Source organism: Barbus barbus, assembly GCF_936440315.1.
Source record: "Barbus barbus genome assembly, chromosome: 39".
Taxonomy (NCBI): domain Eukaryota; kingdom Metazoa; phylum Chordata; class Actinopteri; order Cypriniformes; family Cyprinidae; genus Barbus; species Barbus barbus.
This window is the reverse complement of record NC_136717.1, coordinates 1,962,626-1,986,312: the sequence shown is the minus strand read 5'-3', so window position 1 is coordinate 1,986,312 and position 23,687 is coordinate 1,962,626. Positions and strand designations below refer to the sequence as shown.

The window sequence follows — 23,687 nt, the reverse complement described above, 5'->3', positions numbered from 1 at the left end:
GAACTAGTCTCCCACTGGCAAACTCAAACTGATTGCAAGCAACAGTTTTCTTTAGTTAGAGTAAGAAGGAATAAGGGAGGATCGAATGCCATCAATCTTTTCAATTAAAAACCTCAAAAATCTCTCACATATGTCAGCAGAAGGTTCTGCTTCAATGGAAGTACGGGGATTAATTATTGAATTTATAATACTGAAAAGGATGTTAGGGGTATGAGAGTATTTGCTGATAATATCAGAAGATAATTTAGCTCTTGCCTTTCTAGCTGCTTTCTGAAAGTTCACCAGGGAATTCCTAAAGATTTCGAAAGAGACAGTAAGATGATCTATTTTCCATCTCTTCTCTGCTTTCCGACAGATCTGTCTAAGTGGACGGGTGGTATCATCTAACCATGGTTGTGATTTAAATTTTAACAAGATGAGTTAAAAAGAGAAATTAAATTTTCTGGGCTTGAAGATTGCTCAGCAGCAGCTAAAATTGCAGTTGAGACATCATTTGTTTTATACATATCAGAAAATTTATTTGCAGTGAGAGAATACAACGAGAATAAACACTTGCATTTTTAGCATGTGTAGAACTTGATAATATGACATTGAACACAATAGGCTTATGATCTGAGAAAGAAACATCTTCAATATTAATTATCAATGGGAAACCTATATGACTTAACCAAGTCAAGAGTATGCCCAAGTACATGTGTAGCCTTATCAACATGCTGAATAAAACCAAAAGAGTCCAAAACGAGTAAACTCAGTGACCATAGGCTTTCCAGGACAGCAGACGTAAATATTAAAATCACCCAAAATTAACAGATGATCATATAATGTAATGATATGAAATCAGAAAACTCCTTTATAAAATCTTTATCTGGCTTTGGAGGTCTGTAAATCAAGACACAGCAACGGAGTGGTGGGAGATTCTATCAGTACACATTATGATTCGAATGTAAAAAAGTTCTCAGCAAAGATTGTCTGTAGTTTGTACTGTTCCTAAAAACCATAGCCACCCCACCTCCTCTTTGAACACATCTTGGAGTGCTAATAAAGCTACAATTTAATTTACATAGTTCACCAAAGATAGATGACTCATCAGCTCCAGTCCATGTCTCAGTTAAAAATAAAAAGTCTAAGCCACGACACGTAAAAAAGTCATTCAAAATAAAAGTCTTATTAGACACAGACCTGGCATTAACCAGGGCCATTTTTACGTGAGAATGAACAGTTTGTATCTGTGATTGTCGGACATACTTGATTGGAAGAAGATTTTGGAGATTCACACCTCTGCTCTGACAAACACACTGGCGCCATCTTGGATCCCCCCCATTGTCTGCTCGAGTTGGTCTAACAATGTGCTAATTCAACTTGCAAACAGTAACTTCATCCGTGCTACAAACCAGCCACATGCGGCGATGCTACAAACTTGGACTTGTGAAGAGGGATACTTTTTTCACATCCTGTCTCATCAGTACCTGATATCTCACCTGTTACATTGCTACATTACATTACTACTCCATTCCTCTGCGGCCTTTTATGATTAAACTGTGTCATTTAACTGCTGCAGCTGAGATTTCTCCCTCACCTTGGTGTGTCCACTACCCTTTGGTTCAAAGAATGGGCCTCCAAATCATTTTCTTCCATTATGACAACTCCACGGCAGTTTATTGCTTCAACAAATGCAGATAAAGTTCGGCCAAACTAATTTCCTCAGTTGGTTAATCTGATGCTCTGCTCGCATTCTAATTAAAGCAGAACTTCGTGGCAGGATTTAAAACTCAAACTGCTGTGTCTCACTTCTTTCTTCGGAAATTTAAGTTATTGGCTCCATTTGAAGAATCTTCACCCCTAGGCTCTCTATGCTATCTGATGTTTCAGTAAATCATTCCAATTTGGAAACCTATCTTCGGTCAGTGGTACCCGGCTAGTAATTAATAACCCACACATCTCCTTACTTATCAAAAGCATCCGAAAATCTCTACCCAGTCATCTAGATTTTCATTTCCCATTTTTCAGAAATAGCAGGATTTCCTCCCACTCCACAGCCCATACTGCCTCAGCTGAGTGCTGCAAGCCTTACTCTCGGCATGGGATTTCTTTCAGGCAACCGTACCTGACCCCCTCCAGCCTTTTCACCAGGACTGTCACCCAGCAAATCTTAATATGTCACTGCCGCACCAAGGACATTTTTTACCGCTCTCAAATCAGTCCTGTTATTACTTCACTGCTGCAGCAGTAAATTCCCCCATATATAAATTCCCCCTCACTGCCACTGAAGAACACAGAATTGATGTTTCCTTATATCGTCTACTTTTTATTTCATCACTACCGCAGTAGTGGGAGCACTCTCTCGCTACTCTTCTATCTTTATGTTTGTCATTACTGAAGTAGTGATCTACTCTCCATCCACTTCCACAGGAGCACTCTTTGTCTTTTCTGTTCTGCCTTTAATTTCATCATTACCTCGGTGGTGAACTCTCCATCTACTCCTGCAGGAGTGCTTTCTCTTTTTCTCCTCTGCCTTTTATTTCATCACTACAGCAGTAGTGATCTTTACCTTTAATCAAACGTGAGCACTCTTTCTCCTTGGTCCGTGTACGTTTTGATAGTTTGTTTTCCAATTTGAAACGAAATAAGCAGAAACGAGAAAACGGCACCTTTATTCGTTTTTTCGTTTTTTTGAAAAAAACGAAAAAACGAGATTTCGGCTTGATTTTTCGTTTTTTAGTTCAGAGGCATAAAACGAATAAATGACTTCAAAATTCGTTTTCCACATGTGGGCGGTCCTGAGACGCCCCCTTCCGCCGATTGGTCAAGCAAATCTGAGCATGTGACGTCATCAGTAGTCGCTCTGGTCTGTTCAACAAAATAATAGTCCTCTAACGTTACTATGGCTACCGATTCTTAAACTGTACAGGGCAGGTCCTGTTGGGCTTTCTTCTGTGCAACTTTACGCGTTTCACAGAAATCTTTACATCAGAAATATTAAATATTAGTCTGCCACCAGCCCGTTTTATTTAGCTGTGCAGAGTTAAATCTGTGTGGTGAAGCTGCGCTAGACCGCGCCGAGCGAGAGAGGATCACTCATAGATATATATGGGATCACTGACCAGTGTTCAGTCAGCAGTCAGAACTTGGGTACCGTCGCGATGATGGTGAAATACATTTTTACTGAAAATGACCCGCGAGTATGATTGACAGGACGATAGCGGAGGCAATTAAAAGCGCAATATAACTTCTGTTAACAAAAACATAATTATTATTTTTTTTAATATAAGTGGCTTTGTCTTTGTTTTAATCAAATAATTGTGAACCACAAACCGAGCCTTCGTTTTAAAGGGCGATTTCCAAATATATTTTATTTATTTGTTATAATATGGGTATTTTATGTCACCCGTCTTATTAGTTTGATTATAGTAGGCTATAGGCGAGTTTTTTTATTGTACTATTTTACTGTTGTTTTTTAATTAACAATATATCCTAACAATTTATAAAGATCAAAATCTACAGAAGAGATTAACAAATAACATTGGTGTTGTCATAAGTTAACTAATCAATGGGAAAATTTCCTCACCGGCACAACCCTATTCTTAATGTTAGCTATGTTACAGATTTAATGTTGAGCACATAATGTTAAAGGCTTCTTAAATACCATTACACTCGGTTGAAGAGTCAAGAAGGATGTGTTAATTTACTGTAGATTTCAATCTGTCATTAGTTGGTGACCCGGTGTAATTATAATAGCATAAATAAAAACAAATACACGTAATAGGCTATGTATGCCAATAGGCAAAACACATCTGCTTTTCCTCTAGATCACTTTACTATGGAAGCCCGTTTCCGCCAATGAATAAAAAATAAAACAAGGTAATTGCGACTTTTTATCTCACAATTCGGACTTTTTTTCTCGCAATTCTGATTTTATAACTCGCAATTCTGACTTTTTTTCTCACAATTGCGAGTTTATATCTCACAACTCTGACTTTCTCGCACCATAGCAAACCACTCTCCGTGTAAGGCTTTTGGACGCGGTTGGACAGTAGCCTACCATTACCGCCGGGCTTTCAGACACAACATTCTTCATTTCTTTATAGTTCTGAGTTTGAGGCAGCTTCTATCGCGTTATTTTAATAACAGCTGTCAAGTAAAGAGCGTATTATTGTAACACGAGAGTGGATATATATGAATGCACGCAGGTGGATTTCCTTCACTCTCGCATAAAGCGCGCTTTCATCTCTATGTTCTTGCTATAGAATTATCTTATTATCTCCTGTATTTAATGTTGTAAGATATCAAGCAGGACATCCCCAATGAAAATTATAAATAAATTATAAATAAATGAAAATTATTTAGTCAATTATATATGAAGAGTTCAGATGCAAAAGCTTAAATGCCATCTGAAATTCTCTTCTAAAATTAGTATTTTTCGTTTATATTCAGTTATTTTAATTTAACCCTCTGATGGTTTAAATCTCTGTACCCTATAGTTTTTTTGGGGGGGTCTCCAGAGACCCCAGACAATAACATTTAATTTTGTAACAAGATAATAGTTTTTTTTTTACAAATGTAATTTTACTCTGTTTGTTAATGTTTTTACTCAACATTTGTGCAGTTTTTGGAGGATTTATGATATCTTTTAAATTTCTATAAATAAATAAATATTTATTTAAATTACAAATTTACAAAAAAACAGCATTTGATGTAAAATTCACTTTATAAAAGGCCCCGATTTCTAACTTTCATTCATGGGGATAACATGGATCATTTTAAATGATTTAATGTAACATTTATACCCATTTTTTGGAAAATGCAGTTTTAAAATAAAAAAATATCACTTTAACCACTAGATGGCCATAGAGCTCCACTATATGCTATTTGAGAGACCTGAAAGATATCTTTTCACAAGTTGGATTCAGTTGGATTCATATCTAAATATTATAAAATCACAATTATAACAAAAATAAAATATTTTTTGTCAAAGTTTAGTATTTTTTGTACTGAAAAACCCCCAGTTTTTCAATAATGTTACATTATGATTAGAATCAAACCTGAACAAAATGTTACAAAGAGAAATGTTGGAGTCTTAAGATTTTATCATTTATTTCAATGATCTATTTTTAATATAATTCTACAATTTTAATCTATTTCAGTTACTAACTGTAACAGAACAAAAATGAACAGAAATTAACAGTTATATTACATATGAACACATGAACTGAACAGCAATAACAAGTGAGCAAATAAAGCAGTAAAAAGATAAAATTCAGTAAAAGAAATCAAACAACGAGGAACAATAAGTGTGTGTGTGTGAGAGTGTGTGAGTACACATTGTCAGTGTCAGTGTCACCTCTTTATATTTGTGTTGGTTCTGCATTTTGGATGATTTTATTTGACAAATTATAGCCTTACAAATGTGTGTGTGTGTGTGTGTGTGTGTGTGTGTGTGTGTGTGTGAGTGTGTGTGCACATTTTCAATGTGTCAGTGTCACCAATTTATTTTTGTGGTGGTAGCCTACTGCATTTTGGATGATTTTATTTTACAAATGATAAGAGAACAGTTTTTATAGTCTCAAAAATGTGTTCCTCTATATGTGTGTGTGTGTGTGTGTGTTGTGAGCAATATAATTTAGCATTGTGGATGTTTTTTGCATTGGTGGAAGTGTGCCACTTTATTTGTGCCATTTCTGTCGATGTGTTCTGCGTTGTTTCTGATTTTGATGATGAATTTTGTCTATTTTGATTGCGGGGTCTCCAGAGACCCCGGAAGCCACGAGTGTCACAAATTTTGTCACGCTAACATAAAAACAGATATCATTCCAATTAATTTTTTTTTGTAGATCTAGAAAGTGTTGAGAGCCATAGAAGGTTTCATACCATTTGGACAAAGGGAACATTTTTTAAAAATTGAGCAAAAGTCATTTGGGGTAAAAAAAAGACCCCGTAAACAATCAGAGGGTTTTAATGACAATGAAAAGAACCTGTACCTGAGAAAAATGCTCATTTTAGAAGAGAATTTCAGATGGCACTTAGAGGCTTTTGCATCTGAACTCTTCATATATAATTGACTAAATAATTTTCATTTATTTATAATTTATTTATAATTTTCATTGGGGATGTCCTGCTTGATATCTTACAACATTAAATACAGGAGATAATAAGATAATTCTATAGCAAGAACATAGAGATGAAAGCGCGCTTTATGCGAGAGTGAAGGAAATCCACCTGCGTGCATTCATATATATCCACTCTCGTGTTACAATAATACGCTCTTTACTTGACAGCTGTTATTAAAATAACGCGATAGAAGCTGCCTCAAACTCAGAACTATAAAGAAATGAAGAATGTTGTGTCTGAAAGCCCGGCGGTAATGGTAGGCTACTGTCCAACCGCGTCCAAAAGCCTTACACGGAGAGTGGTTTGCTATGGTGCGAGAAAGTCAGAGTGGTGAGATATAAACTCGCAATTGTGAGAAAAAAAGTCAGAATTGCGAGATAAAAAGTCGCAATTACCTTGTTTTATTTTTTATTCATTGGCGGAAACGGGCTTCCATAGTAAAGTGATCTAGAGGAAAAGCAGATGTGTTTTGCCTATTGGCATACATAGCCTATTACGTGTATTTGTTTTTATTTATGCTATTATAATTACACCGGGTCACCAACTAATGACAGATTGAAATCTACAGTAAATTAACACATCCTTCTTGACTCTTCAACCGAGTGTAATGGTATTTAAGAAGCCTTTAACATTATGTGCTCAACATTAAATCTGTAACATAGCTAACATTAAGAATAGGGTTGTGCCGGTGAGGAAATTTTCCCATTGATTAGTTAACTTATGACAACACCAATGTTATTTGTTAATCTCTTCTGTAGATTTTGATCTTTATAAATTGTTAGGATATATTGTTAATTAAAAAACAACAGTAAAATAGTACAATAAAAAAACTCGCCTATAGCCTACTATAATCAAACTAATAAGACGGGTGACATAAAATACCCATATTATAACAAATAAATAAAATATATTTGGAAATCGCCCTTTAAAACGAAGGCTCGGTTTGTGGTTCACAATTATTTGATTAAAACAAAGACAAAGCCACTTATATTAAAAAAAATAATAATTATGTTTTTGTTAACAGAAGTTATATTGCGCTTTTAATTGCCTCCGCTATCGTCCTGTCAATCATACTCGCGGGTCATTTTCAGTAAAAATGTATTTCACCATCATCGCGACGGTACCCAAGTTCTGACTGCTGACTGAACACTGGTCAGTGATCCCATATATATCTATGAGTGATCCTCTCTCGCTCGGCGCGGTCTAGCGCAGCTTCACCACACAGATTTAACTCTGCACAGCTAAATAAAACGGGCTGGTGGCAGACTAATATTTAATATTTCTGATGTAAAGATTTCTGTGAAACGCGTAAAGTTGCACAGAAGAAAGCCCAACAGGACCTGCCCTGTACAGTTTAAGAATCGGTAGCCATAGTAACGTTAGAGGACTATTATTTTGTTGAACAGACCAGAGCGACTACTGATGACGTCACATGCTCAGATTTGCTTGACCAATCGGCGGAAGGGGGCGTCTCAGGACCGCCCACATGTGGAAAACGAATTTTGAAGTCATTTATTCGTTTTATGCCTCTGAACTAAAAAACGAAAAATCAAGCCGAAATCTCGTTTTTTCGTTTTTTTCAAAAAAACGAAAAAACGAATAAAGGTGCCGTTTTCTCGTTTCTGCTTATTTCGTTTCAAATTGGAAAACAAACTATCAAAACGTACACGGACCCTCCTTGCTTTGCACCTTCAATTTTCCAACTGCAGCTGGAGAGACAAATCTTTGGCCCTGCACAACTCTTGCACACCTCCAACCTTTATGCATGTCATTCAGCAGGTCAGCCTGGTAGGTCAACAGCAGGTCAACAATGCCACCGTATGCAGACACCCCAGTAAGACCTGCGGTTGCACAAGCTTTTCCCACCAAGGATGTCAACTGTTCATGGCTTGGCTGGTAGCGTTCGGAGCCTTTAGGGACCATTCTAACTTAGGTGAGAGATAGCTGGCCAGTGTATCTTCAACTCTGGGCACTGCCCATACCCCAGTTTATTTATTTCCACAATCAAGGAATAATTTTAAAGTGAAGGACCAATGATATGGGTGGAGAAAATATTAGTCCAGAATCTTGAAACCTCTGTATGGAGATCCAGAGAGAAAGGTAGGCTCCGACACAGAGGACGTAATTTACAAGACAGTGCTCATCTAACTTGCTCTTGTGATGCTCTTTCTTCTTCTCAGCTGGTCAATTGATGTTTAATTTGGTTACAGCATGGGTCACAATCTCCATAAGCTCCTCCTAAGCAGGGTGAGAAAGATGGCGAATTCTTGAACTTTCTTGCCTTGATGCTAACAACATCCAACTTCTCAGTGCTGGATATAGCCAACATCAGGGCACAACTCGTGTGAAGGCACTAAAACCAGCAGCTGAGAACTGAAAAAAGGAAAATCCCACCTCAAGTTCCTCTGACAATTCCATCTGCAACACCCATGATCTAAGTCACCGGATCCAAACCAAAGGGGGCATGTGCCTGGCCTCCTTCCTCAAAGACAGACAAGTGGGGTGGGGGATTTTTACTGGCAGACACTCACACAACCAGCTCCCTTGAGAGCTGTTTGTCCATGCTCCTCTCCTATATAAACCATACACAGATCAAGTGCGTCACCTCCCCTAATGTTGCGTGGATGTGGGCAGTGGAGTATCCTTCATAAATTCCAGAGTTTTACAAATGAGACTGGAGTGATTTTACACATGCTTCAGACACAGGTCATGCAGAAGTATTACTGTCACATAAGCATTCTGACATAATGTTGAAGTTCCCTCAAAGGGGAAATGAAAAACTCCACACAATGGGTCAACTGAGGCAGGAGAATTTGTTCCAGGCTCAAGAAAATCAGAGCCAACAGTATAACGGGTACTTGGCTATAGGAATTTTTGCACAGGGAGATAAAGTCCACGCAGTACTCCTCACATGAGCTTCAAATTACTTGCCAAGTGGCACGGGCCCCCTGAGGTCACACATCGCTAATGATTGGCGAACTCAACTGAGGTTTAGCAAACAAACAGGCGGGTAAAATTAATGAGTGACTAGAAATAGCACAACTGTTGACTATTTATTTGCAGTAGACCAGGGTTCCTCAAATCTTTCCCTGGAGAGCCAATCTGCTGCAGAGTTTCGCTCCAACCCTGATTAAACTCACCTACCAGTGATTTTCTAATGATATTGAAGACACCGATTAGCATGCACAGGTGTGTTTGATTAGGGTCAGAGCTAAACTCTGCAGGAAAGTGGATCTTGTGGGTCAGATCTGAAGATCCCTGCAATAGACCAATGCAGACTTTTAATGACTTTTGAGAATTCTCATTGAAAATCTTGAATCGACTGAGCTCTTTGCTGAATGAAAAACAGATAATTACCAGAAAAACATAAGACACACCTTGTACTCCCAGAGGTTTTGTGGTAGTTTGACTTTGAGCTCTTTGATTTTCTGAATTTCCTCCAGTACAACCTGTCTGTGTGATGGATTCTTAACATTGAATGGAGCAGCAGACAGTTCTTCGTCTCTGAGATGAGCCAACAAACTGAAAAAACACACACATATCAATGGTGATAAGTAAGCATTAACTATTGTAACAAGTGTATACATTTATAGTTTCAAATTATTTTGTTCCTATATTGCTTTCTTGTGGTTTGTTTTTATTAGTTTTCAATCTATGACTGAATTCTCACATTTCAAAATTTGTTGGACTACCGTTAGCTTTGATTTTGGCCAGTATTGTTTCTGTATTGTAGTTGCATCACTGCAGTCTTGACTTGATCTCATATTGACAATAGGAGAGTCAAACCACTAACCACCTAAGGCTATGTCCACATGAAGCCAGAGCTTTCCTGGTCTCAGCCTCAGACGTCACGCCCATAATGGCTAAACATCTGATGCATATAGCACACAAAAGTAGAAACACTTCAGGAGTTTCGAAGTCGTCCTCTGATTTGTTGAATTATACAGGATTTCCGGGAGACGTGTGTGTCACATTCTTTAACGTTCCGCCTGGAAACAAAGATGCCGTGATGCCAAACCCCCTCACTAAAGAAGAAAGCCGTCGTGTTTACAACTGTGATGACAAATGCTTATCAGGATCAAATAAACGCTGGATTTTCAAAAGTATGTGAAATATTTAAAGTTCGCAGCGTAGACTCTTTAAAATACATCTGAGAGTTTTACACACCGGTCTCTTATTGTGACAACATTTCCACGTCTCGAAACGTGATGCTGAACGAAACGAATTGTGATTGGTTGCTTGACATGTCACTCAAACGGCCTCATGGGCGGGCCTTGGCCAATGAAAGCTACCATACATTCCAGACCATCAGCCGTCAGTCTGAAGGCCTGGCTATGCGAGACTAGAGCTTTCCCTATCTGATCATTTTTTTCCTCGTCTCAAGAAATATCTGTATCAACATGAAAACGCTGTAATTCTGCATCAGAGATGCTCTAAAAAGGAAGAAGTTAAAGTTAACTCTGTTAATGTTAGTTAATAAAATGACAATCGTTCAGTGTTTGTTCATGTTTTCGTTGCTGTTATGTGACATAGCGACTAGCGACGAGACGTGGGCTGATGATGGCATTGTTTTAGAAAATATACGGATTCACTGTCCACACAAAAACACCAGTTTTCAGATTTATGCACTCTGGGACTTGGTTTCAAAAATGATCGGTTTCACTCTCCCAAAACGCTGGATCCGTCTGGATGAAACGCCTATATGATACAAAATGTATGCGTATAAAGCTAAAAGTGTCTTCATGTGGACGAGGCCTAAAGCCAGGCGCACACTGTGCGATTTATAATAATCCTTTACGATTGTTGCTTGTCAGACTGTACAACACAAACATGATCCTCATGTCACACTGTAGGATCTCAGCTGTCATTAAAAGGGTCATGAACTGCCTTTTGTTTTTTTATTTTGTACTGTTCTCTGAGGTCCACTTATAATGTTATCAAGATTTTTACATCAAAAAACATCATTTAGAAGTAATAAGCTATTTTCTGTCCTTTTTTAACCCCCCTCATTAGAACGCTCTGTTTGAATATGCATGGTGGATTGTAGACTCGAAGTAAACGCCCACTGATATGATTGGTTGTGTATTTTTGACAGTGTACATTCTTCATAGATGGACGCTGCAGTGATTTACGTCAAAAACACATAAATAACTCAATACATAAATGATCTGTAAGAAGAGACAAAGCAATAGTGACCACGTAATGAAAACAGTTACTCACACTTCTGTTGCAACATTACTGTCGTATCCAATATAGTTGGCACAGCATCATCTTTTATTTTCAAAGTTTTTGAAAATCTTGTCGAATTGTGTCTTGTTTGTAAACGAATCCGTGGTAAAATGAAGTGAACAAAGGACCAAGTTCTTACTGACGCTGCCTGGACGCTGCCTGGACATTAAAAATAAAGTTCATTCACTCTTGTCTTTCCTAATGTTGGAATCAGAAGGAAGGCAACACAAACACTGTTTTTCCACAACTTGGCACTGCACAGCGTCTTGTTGTCTTCAGGGCATCTTTATCATTTGGTTTCTGTGAAGACCTGGGGTCCATTTCAATAAGGAGGTTCAACCAACTCTGAGTTTAAACTTGAACTCTCAGTTGACTTACGGTGAGATGGAAAACTCAGAGTTTTCGGTTTCAAAACAGCTGAATTGTGTTAGTTCATTCAAGTCTGAGTACATTGCACCACGACTATGAAAAGTCATGATCAGTGGAGCGCGGAAATTACGATTCACCATGGCAACAGCACCCGACAAAAAGACATCCGCGCACGTACTTCCGTCAATGCATAACATTAAACCTTAATAACTGTTAATAACTTAATAACTGTTATAATATCAGAGATGAAAACTGTAAATTATTGAACTAATATTCATTTTAATGGTATCCCATGGCAGATTCTTCAGTTTTCCAGCATCTTTTGCATATTTGAACCCTTTCCAGCAGTGACTGTATGATTTTGAGATCTTTTCGCACTGAGGACAACTGAGGGACTCAAACTCAACTATTCAAAAAGGTTCAAACATTCACTGATGCTCCTGAAGGAAACACGATGCATTAAGAGCCGGGGGGTGAAAACTTTTGAACAGGATGAAGATATCTACATTTTTCTTATTTTGTAGAAATATATTTTTTTCCATTTAGTACTGTCCTTCAGAAGTAACTTGCATGTTTCCCAGAAGACAAATTGAGTACAATTTTCCTCGATCTTCAAATTCAAAAAGTTTTAAAAATTTTGTTCACTGATTAACTTTGGACTGTTTCTGATATCAGATGAATCTCTAACTATTAGTCCACAACTGCCCCTTTGTTTCCCCACTAGAATTAATTATGAAATCGATCTACGATTTATGAAAACTGTTTTTCATAGTTTGTCAGTGAACTACAGCTCTAATAAATGCTGCTCCATCTGAAAGCACAGTGAGTTTTAGTTTTAGTGAGTTTTACAGCCCTAATATATACAGTGGTGGGCTGTCAGGGCCATCAGGGCCTTCTCTGCTGGCCCTGTCAAAATCCAAAATATATATATTTTTTCATAATTAAGTTAATGTGTGTCTGAACCTGTCTAAATTCAATTCCTGTCTATTTCAGTACATAACGATTATATTTTCAGAAAGAATATGGTTATTATTTTGTGAGGCTGAGCTGGATTTTCCATGTCATCTGATCTAAACACCTCACAGCTCCGTGGGCCAGCACTAGTAATATAGCTAGCCTTCCTTTTGAAGCTGTCATTTTCCATTTGCTCATAACTTTGACTGATGTGTGTCATCAACCAATCAAATTTTGATGTGTAGTGACAGAATGCCCAAGAGGGCCCAGCGACGTGTCGGCGCTTGCCCCCGCTGATGCCAACCTCCCCCCCCCACCCCCCCCCCCCCCTCCCCCCCTCTTTTTATTTTATTTTTTATTAATGCTCAAATATCTGGAACAGCATGGGTTTTAACAGCCTTAATAGCTTCACCAAGGCAGCTATCAAACACCAGGCATCTGAGTGTCACCTCACAGCGGTGGTACATTTGAAGACCTTTGGTGAGTCCAGGGTGGATTTGCAGCTGGTTGACCAGTGAAGACGAGAGACAAGCCTGCACAATGAGAAAGTGAAGAAAAACCGGGACATACTGAAGCGCCTCATTGATTGTGTCATCTTTTTGGGACAGCAAGAATTGTCTTTCAGGGGACATGACGATGGGAATGAGTCCCTGAATCGAGGTAATTACTTGGAGTTACTGTCTCTGCTATCAGAATACGATGCTGACTTGCGACACCACCTTGCCACCGTCACCGTTTTTATGGGAACATCGAGGAACATTCAACTGCTTGCGCTGGCCTCTGTTAAGCAATTTGGAGACCTGCAGGCGCTTTCAATTGACGACTCGTGTTTTCGGCCCAGGTGATTGCAGACTCACCTTGAAGCCTAGAAAAGGATATGTGCCTTAAGTGCTTTAGACTCCATTTAAAGCACAGGTCATAACACAATCTGCTTTCCGCCCCGAAACACCGACCGGGACGGAGCCGCTTAATACACTCCTGCTGTGCCCTGTACATGCAGTGCGTACTTATATTGAGCGCTCTAGACACTTCAGACTCTCGGAGCAGCTATTTGTATGTTTTGGTGGACGCACAAAAAGACTGCCTGTGTCCAAGCAAATGGCATGTCTATTCAGGACATTTGTATGGCGGCAGGCTGGTCGTCACCCAGCCCTTTCGAGAGGTTTTATAACCTAGATGTGTCGTCGCTTGCCTCAGCTATGATCTGAGATGTGTATCAGTGGTTTCGACTAGGTCGTATAAACCCTGTATTGACGCACCACCAATTCAAGGCTGTCCCTAACAGTTTATCACAATATTTTGATATAGTTCACCACGTCTTTTAGGACTTGATCACCATCATACTCTGCTTATTGAGCACCGCTACGGCCATGCATCATAAAACATGATTTGATTGAAATGAAGCAGTTTCAACTAATCTATATGTGAAAGCGCCGAAGCCGCCGCCATTTCACATTCTTTGTTTCACCGGAGTTAACTCCGCCCCTGGTGTGGCCCCCTGACTTTTACATGGTTTCGACTAGGTCCTGTAGACCTGAGCTGTTTTACCAAGAGCTGCAAATATCATATCGGCAAATATTATTGCCACTCTCATTACGGCTCCGAATGTGAAACTTGACATACTTAGTCGAGCCAGGCTCCATCGCTGTGACACGGTGGGATTTTATACGTTTCCAAAGCAATGTAGGGGAACGCTCTCGGTTACTCACGTAACCTCGGTTCCCCGAAATGAGGGAACGAGACATTGCTCTTATTGCCGTGTCACCGAGCTCAGGATCTTAGAATGCCAAGTTGCTTCAGTCAAAGATTCTGAATGGATGACGTACAAGCACTGCCTTACATAGAGTGGGATTCCCGCTCATATTTTGTGCGCTTGAACACCATTGGCCAGTTTCACTGGCGTGATTCAATAAGGCTTCAGTACTATTCGGGGGGAAAAGGTATTTCCCAAAGCAATGTCTCGTTCCCTCATTTCGGGGAACCGAGGTTACGCGAGTAACCGAGAGCGTTTTTGATGCTCATATGATGTTGCAGTTTTTCAGATCACATTCGTTTACATGCGTTTAAAAAGCCTCGTCAGTTTAAACTTCTGATTAGGGGTCGACCGATTATCGGCCTGACCGATTATCGACGCCAATATTAAGCATTTTTATAATTATCGTATCGGTCATTTTCAAAACCGATTTGCCGATAAAATTATTACATTTTTTAAACGCGCTATTTTGCTCCGATGCAGCCTGTCGGAGCTCAACACTCTGTAGCCTAGAGCAATCTCTGCCCACCGTGCATCTGATTTGTTGGGAGTCACGAGTCCGACCAATCAGTGTGGAAGACTGAAGACACTCTCACACCGAAAGCGCTTGCCAACTGGAGCTGCGTTAGTGATCACACATCAGTTTTCTCTCAAAGGTAAGGCAGCAGCAGACGTTGCTGAAGTTGCAATAAATCACAATCCACTACACAATCCACATTTACTGCACACATACTGAAGAGCGTGTGACGCTCGCGGTATTTTCAGCATCTGCCGTCTCACTAAATGAGGACATAATTACATGAACAACATCCCCAGAACTGCTCTGAGAGTCACTTCATGAGCATTTGACCATTTCATTTGAGTAAACCTAGCATCATATCATATATATACATAGGCGACAGAAACTTAAAAGGTCCTTATGGCAACCTGTCAAAATATAAGTTTGGTTTAGCCGAATATATTACTGTGGTGCAGTAGCATATACGTAATGCAACTACAACAATTACAACAACTTTTGTTGAGAATAATCACACAATACGCTATTTCTTCCATGTTTTAATTTTAATAGTAAACTCATTTGTTTGCCAAAAATAAAGTTTACCTCTCATTTGATTCAAATATAAATTACATGTTTCAGAAACAAAACAAATGGACAAATCTGGATAACAGATCAAAACAAATGGACAAACTGATCACAGAAATGATCATTACTGACAACCAACCATTCACTATGGTCTCTGACATTGGCTTTAAGCGACTCTTGAATGTGGCAGAACCACGATATGCACTTAAAAGTGAGAAGTATTACCGCACTGAGAAACTGCCAGAAATCTACGAAAGGGTTGTTAGCAAGATAAAAACCCTCATCCAGCCAGAGAATGCTGGCTTCTCACTCTCCTTTACAACAGATTGCTGGTCAGGATCAACAGAGTCAATGTTGAGCCTAACATGCCATTTCATTGACAATGAATGGAACAGAAGGCAGGTTGTTTTAAATACAAAAGTAATGCACGGATCCCATACTGGGGAATATATCAAAGACACATTCCTGCCCATGATGGAAGAATGGAAAATTACCAAAGACCGTGTAGTTCTTGTCCTGCGAGACAATGGCGCAAACATGGTGAAGGGCTTGAGGCTTGCCGATATTCCAGACCTTAGCTGCACAGCACATTCATTGCAGCTGGTGGTGAATGATAGTTTGGCCAGCCAAAGAGCTGTAATAGATGTGATTGCCATACTAAAGAAATGTCACTCACTTCCAACATTCCATCTTGGCAAAGCAGCGTCTGAGAAAGATCCAGAGAGACCTTGGCCTACCAGAGCACAACTTAATCCAGGCAGTCCCAACAAGGTGGAACTCAACACTCCACATGCTGCAAAGGGCACTGGAACAAAAGCGTGCTCTTAGCGTCTACTCTGGGGAACATGGCGGTTTTACATGTCCAGCTGTTCACCAGTGGGACATTGTATCCAATTTGGTTGAAACACTCATCCCCATTGAGGAAGTCACACTAGAGGTGAGCTACAGTAATTCATCTGCATCCAGCATCATTCCCTGCGTGACAGTGCTCAAGATGCTACTTGAAGATGAAGGGCCATCAACACAGGGCATCAGAACGCTCAGGGAGGTAATGAGGGAGAGCCTAATCAAACGATTCGCCAAACTTGAAGACTCGAAAACTGTGGGTTCTGGCATATCTTTTGGATCCACGTTATAAGAGTCATGCCTTTTGCTCCGCCTCTACACTAAACAAGGCCAAAGAATGGCTTAAAGAAGATGTAGAAGGTGCTCTACAAAAGCAGGTTGAAACAGAGATAGTCAATCAAGACCAAGCCCCTAAAAGGCAAAGGAGATTGGAGACACCCTGCCATAGGGGTGTGCGATATGACGATTTTTGATCGTGGACGATAAAAATGTCTCCACGATCTGCTTTTGAAGAAATATCGTAGTATCGTGCTACAGCACACATTATGTCAAATACAGTTCTGGCCTCCGTCTCTATATACTGTACAACACGACATACAGCAGTAGAGTTACTCTGACAGGACACTGCACTTATTCGCGATCGCAAAAGTACATTATTTGCATACAAGCCTTGCTGGTTAAATGTTTCATTCGCGCGCTGGTCTCACGTGCGCGTTTTCTGAGCGCATACACCTGAAGCACGCGCGCTAAAAAGCCTGTCTAACAGCACCTGATTACTCAACTAACTTATCTTTTGCGCTAATACTGTCAAAACACACAAGGTTTACATACAGACTCAGTTGGTTATCTCTAAAATAAAAGTAAATAGTTAAGAGAGAAACGGATGCGTGCCTGTATATTAAATGCGTGCAGCTCTTAAAGGGACAGGACACTAAACGTGCTGTCGACTGTCATTAAAGGGATAGTTCACCCTAAAATTTTATTTGTCATTATTTACTCACTCACATGTTGTCCCAAACCACTATTAATTTCTTGTGCTGAACCCAAAAGAAGATATTTTGAAGAATGAGGGTAACCAAACAGTTGCTGGTCCACATTGACTTTGATAGCAGGAAAGAAAAATCCTATGGAAGTCACTGAGGACCAGCAACTGTTTGGTTTTCCACCTTCTTCAAAATAGCATTTATGTTCAGCAGACGAAAGAAACTCATTCAGGTTTAAAACAACTTTTGAGTATATGATGGTATAAAAATAAAACATTATGACAGAATTGACAGACAGATGACTATTTAGTTTTGGGGGAACTATTCATTTAACGTTAACAAAACGCAAAGAGAAAAATCACTCACTATTCTTGACTGAAAAACTTTAATACAGTTGCTTTAGGAATCAGTCTATATAGTTTTATTTTTATATTTGTTCAATTTCATTGAATGCTCCTGCTAAATAGCCTACACCTATTGTACCTGAAAATAAAGCACTGTTTGTTTTATTTGTATATTGTGTATTTGTAATGTGTATCTTTTGTTCTTATTTTTTTTTATAAGAAAGATAAAATGATGACAAAGATTTTTATCTTTGGCCACTTTGGCCTAAGTATCTGCCATGCATCTTTGTCTTTCTAGTTTGGCTGTAATGCTCAGACAACTTGTAAAACCAAAATAGTAAAACCAACATGATAAAGAATCGTGATAGAATCGTGATATTTCTAAAAAAAATCGTGATATGATATTTTTCCCATATCGCCCACCCCTACCCTGCCATAGCCAAATAGACAAGATCTTCAGTTCTCTTTTTGGCCCCCACACTGGTGATCTGTTGGCCAAGGACAGCATTGACGATGAGTTACATCAGTACCTCAAAGAGCCAGTGATTGAAAGGCGTAAGGGGGATCCACAAGAAAATTTCTTTGTTCACCACCCTCATCAGTCCCTAGTGAGTGTGTCGTTAGTGAAGTGTCTGCCATTTATGACGAGAAGAAGCAAGCTCACTGGAGAGCATGCCGAGCAGCTCTGCTTCCTGCACCACAACCCCTTTAAATTTTACAAAATGTTTACAGAATGCTTATGGGTGCTCCCTGCACTTGTGTTATTATTAATATTACTGTTTATTTAATGTTATTATTTACAGTTTTCAGAATTAAAGACACGTTTAAAAGCATTTAAAGAACGTTTTTGTCAGAGCTTTTGTTATTATTAATTTTGGCATTTTCATTTTTACACCAGACACATATATCGGTGAAAATATTGGTTATCGGTCTACTTGATCTGCAATAATCGGTATCGGCCCTGAAAAACACATATCGGTCGACCCTTACTTCTGATATACAATTTTCTGAGAACACATATACAAACTGTGTGCACAGAAAGCCAGCTCTTTCTTATCAACTGCCAAATACACTTAAGGTTATGTCAAAAACACATAAAATTCACATAAACACAGTAGGTTATGTCTAAAACATAGACAGCTGCATGTCTAGCAGTATATTAGATCTGTGAAACAGCGTCTTTAAACCAGGCCTCTCCCCCTCTCATTATTTAAATGAGAGATACAGTGATGTGTACATTCCCATATAAAAACTCAAGACTACAATCAGACGTTTGAGCAAGTTCAGAAACAGTACTTACTGATACTTAAGACCATTTATCTTTTTCAAATCAAGTCCACGATTGTTTTTGTGGTCACATAGCGACTGCCATAATAGTCACCAAGTTTGGTACCATTCCGATGAAGTAGCTATTTTTAAAAATAATTTAAAAAAAAATTTCCCCGGTCTAAAATGAGCCAAACAACATCAGAGTCAGTAAACCCTATAAAACTGTTGTTGTTTTTTTTCACTAAAATGTTGGACACATTTTATTTCAAGTAACTAATAAAGCCATAAACGAAATTAAACTAAAATGAAAAACAATGTAATAATGTTTGAATTGTTTCTGTGTGTGTGTGGATGGTGCCCACCTGCCATTAATTTGTGCTCTGTGGAACATTTCTCTGTACTGATTGGTCCAGGGACCCAGATGCTCCACCCACAGAATGACATCATGGGGTTTCCACCTGTTGATTGGCTTCTGGATCAAGATTTCGTAATTAGAATCAGCGCTGATCCATTGATATCGCAATAACATAACCTAAAAACATTCACAAGGTGTTATGTCCTGTGCACAACCGAACCCCATCAAGAACTCTTCAATCTGAGTATGTATATGAGAAAGCGCATCTTACCCCCATGCAGATCAATGCCATCATGACTCCAGAACAAAAGCTGTATTGTATAGCTTGCTGTAGGCCTTCTGATACAGGAATTTGTTGTTTCAGTACCTGCCCATACTGTTGGAATATCCGGAGAAAATAATGGAAACGCTGGTCACTCTGGAGAGCATTCCTCCGTCTGCTTATCTTAGCTGGATACTTCTTCTCTACTGCATCCCTAGGACACACACATGCTATATTAAATAATGCATTGAAATAGCATTAAACAGTACATATCCATGGACTTTGGTTTCACATTCCTTAAAATATTGTGAATCCCATCAGACACGCTTTATAAGCCTGGGACTTCCTCTTTCTCACTGCCGAGTATTGTCTCGTAGGGATGGACGATACCGCTAATTTTATTTTCGATCCGATGCCGATATTTTCAAGCCCAGTATCGGCGATACCGATACCTCTAAACTAAACTGATCTTTTAAATTATTAAAAGAATATAATCAGTAATTATATTCACTTAATATTAGATTTTAAAGCCATGTTTTTTGTACATTTCATAGGCCTTTTTTTTTTGTTTACACTTTAAGAAATAAAATATACTAAAATTGTATTTTAGCCTTTTACTGAGGCAGTAACCTCAAAGGTGCACCTATACCCCTCAACGGGAGCATATTAGTACCATACAAGTATGCATGCTTTAAGGGTAGATAAGTTACAAAGGTGCACATTTGAGGGTTAGGGTTACATAAGTACTAAAATGTATTATTATCATTATTATTACCATGGTAAATTTGCGGTTACTGCAATTTTACTACAAATACTGTGGTAAACTGTGGTTACTGTAATAAAATGGTTAAGTTTTGTAACAGGCTGCTGTACTCCTAAAGGTAAAACTTGAGCATATTTTTTTCTGACAGATTTCTTAACAGCAAATACACAACCTAACAGAATCCATTTTAACTTTTAACAACCAGTTTAAATAAATTTACTTGCACAAACTAGCCTATTTAAAATAAATATTACATAAATAAACCAAGTTTGGGGTTAGTAAGAGTTTTTTAAATAAGCCTCGTGCTCACCAAGGCTGCACTTACATGAACAAAAATACAGTAAAAACAGCAATATTGTGAAATGTAACCATTAAAATAACAATTTTCCTATTTTAATATAGGTATTTTAAAATGTAATTTACAATGCATCTGTGATCAAAGCTGAATTTTCAGCATCATTGCGCCAGTCTTCAGTGTCAAATGATCCTTCAGAAATCATTCTAATATAATTTGCTGCTCAAGAAACATTTCTTATTATTGCTGCTTCATATTGTGGAAACCGTGATGCATTTTTCAGAATTAATTTTATACATAGTAATGATATGTAATGTAATAATGTGGCAATGGTTTCTTAAGATCTACTTATGTTTCTGATGCTTTTGGGAAACGCAGCTCTATTTGAACAAACACTGTGGCTGAGCTATGTGTCAGCAGCGAACGCTGTGATTGGTTTTGTCTTTCAGCATTTGCGTGTGTTCTGATGATCAAGAGAAATAGCTCTAACACAGGGATGTCAAACTCAATTCCTGGAGGTGCCACAGCCCTGCAGAGTTTAGCTCCAACCCTAATTAAACACACTTGATCCAGCAAATCAAGTCCTTCAGGCTCAATTGAAAACTACATGGTTTGTGTGTTGGAGTAGGGTTGGAACTAAACTCTGCAGGGCTGTGGCCCTCCAGGAACTGAGTTTGACACCCCTGCTCTAACACAATTAGACTAACACTTAGAAGCTTATTTTATGCACTGAATTTCTTGATAAATAAAATTAGTGGTTAAAAAAAATGCACTTTAGCATCGATATTTTTATGTGAGGATCGATCCTTTCGATACAGCATCAGTATTGAAAGTATCGATACTTTAGGATCGATCCACCCACCCCTATTGTCTAGCGTTTATCGCTCTCCCAGTGATAGCTACCTTTAACAGTGCCCTTCCGTGTTTTCTGAGTCCAAGTCTAGTTTATCTAGTTTATTGCCTGAGTCATTTGTATCTTTATCCTAGCCTGTGTATCTTGTTTCTTATCTGATCTCTGTCTGCCCTGAAGTTTATAGCATACCTTGGATCTCTCTTTAGTCTTGTCGTTTTGTACTCTGTTTGCTCCTGCCTGGACTACAACTCACGTTATCGGATTACCCTTCTTGTCAAGCCCTCTGGATATTGTTCGCTGATCAGAGACCCACGCTTGTCCTAGGAATACTCGTGTCTTGCCCGTGCCATACTTGTTTGCTGTTGTTCGACCCTGTCTGTTTTATGATCATGTTAAGGAATAAAAGCTTGCACATGGATCCGCTCGACTCCTGTCTCATGGGCTCCATTACAGCTAGAGTATTTTCTCCTCTTTTCATCTGTCTTCAGTGTCTCTGGCCACTGTTAACAGCTGCTTACAGGCTCTCATATATTCCCCTGCGCTTCCCACTCTGCATGTGTGATTCTCTCTGCCGGTGCAGTAACTACCGTGGGGAAAAAAATTTAAAATCTTCTTTGGTCTGTCCAACGATTGGGTCCGTCAGACTGGAGAAATTTTTGCGGTAATGTGACCAAAAATATTTAACACCCATCAAATCTGAATTTAGGACAGTTTAACCCTCAAGCTTCATATAGCAGCCCTTAATTGGTCCTTCGTGGAAAAATTTAGGCACGAAGGTCTCAGGCGTGATTAGGTGTGATCGTCGATAAATACCATACCATACCATATTTTAAAAATGTAAAATATGCTTATTTTTTATGTATTTAACATTTGTTTTACTTAAGTAAAAAAAAAAAAACTGTGTAGGAGGGCAGTGTTCAGGAGGGAAGGGTCCAGGGAAGGGGCGGAGTACGGTGGCCGCACGCGCTCCCCTCTCGGGGCCGGGAGCGAGTGGCGGCGGCGTCTCTGGCGCGGCTTTGTCCATCTTCGGAAATCCCGGCACTTCTGGGGGATTCGGCGGCCCGGCATCCTGGCCCGTCAGCCGCCTAACGGGTGCGGCAGTCCTCCTCGACGCTCCCTTTCTGGACCCACGAGGACACCAGCGTGCATGCACGGGGGAGAGACCGGTCTCCCGAGGAGAGGCGCGTTCGGCATTTAACGGCGGCGGTGATGAGGCTCTATTCACGTCAGGTGCGCCTCATCACACGCCGCCAGCCCTAGGTGTTCAGCGCCCCTCCTCTCTCACACACCCACTCCTGTCGGGAGCCTGGTGAAGGGCGGCGAATATGGGACGGGGTGGTGATGATGGACAGGGGGGAGGCAGCCGACTCGTCACAATATATAGATAGATAAGATAGCAATGGTTCTCTCACCGAAGGAGGATGTTGATTCTGGGAAAGCCCTGCCATCTTTCTCTGCATTCTGGACACTCATTCCGTTGAGAGGAATGTAACCATTCTGCCAGACAATGGCGACAGAAACTATGGCCACAGTTAAGTGTAGTAGGATCTATAAGGACATCATAGCAACAGTGACACGTAAACTCCTGTGCTGATAGTTCTTCCATGTCCTCATCTAACTCACTGAGGTCCGAATCTACTGTGATGCATTCATCTCTCATCTTGCCCTTGTACAGAACTGAGTAAAAAAACAGAAACAGAAAACTGAAAGTGTTTTAGTAGCATGTTCAAGCAATAATAGAACATCAAACAATTATAGTTACATCTCTAACTTCACTAATTAGTTCAGTCATTCCCAGCCTATCAGATTTGTTCGGCAGATATACATAACAAACACACATATTTTGTGCTGTGATCTTTGTACTTTCATTGATTTTGAACTCCTCCAACAACAGTACCACACAAAACACACATTTGTCCACTGCCTCACCTGTGTGTATAAATGTAGGGATGTAATTATATATAATTATAAATGTGAATCTTACTGTCAAAATCGTGGCTGATTTTCAGATCTTCAGGTCTTGTCAGGTCACCGTCACTGAGAATAAACAGAAACAGAAAGTCTTCTACTTGTGCATGTGACCATACTGAAACACAGAGACACCTGACAGAAATACTTTTGGTTTTAGATTTCAGTTGTAAGGTACTTGATTATGAAGGTATTTTTGGTGCAAAACAACCGAGCATCCGTGACAGCCGAATTTGTAGTTGTAGAGAATAGCCA

At 39.4% G+C, this 23,687-nt stretch overlaps 1 protein-coding gene and 1 long non-coding RNA gene across 2 annotated transcripts in view; both read right to left on the bottom strand.

The window, feature by feature from the left end:
- Window positions 1-23,687, bottom strand: part of LOC306858963 — a 1,377,007-nt gene that overhangs the window by 792,554 nt on the left and 560,766 nt on the right. The gene's annotated exons all lie outside the window — the stretch shown is intronic.
- Window positions 9,407-23,507, bottom strand: LOC306858476 (bifunctional apoptosis regulator-like; the record flags this gene model as incomplete). Its single annotated transcript, XM_079399043.1, has 6 exons — window positions 23,449-23,507; window positions 22,877-23,141; window positions 19,659-19,767; window positions 19,299-19,468; window positions 9,483-9,627; window positions 9,407-9,439 (listed from the first exon to the last, which is right to left on the bottom strand). Exons 2-6 carry the CDS (start codon window positions 23,122-23,124, stop codon window positions 9,407-9,409), a joined length of 705 nt encoding a protein of 234 aa, XP_079255169.1. The 5' UTR covers window positions 23,125-23,141; window positions 23,449-23,507.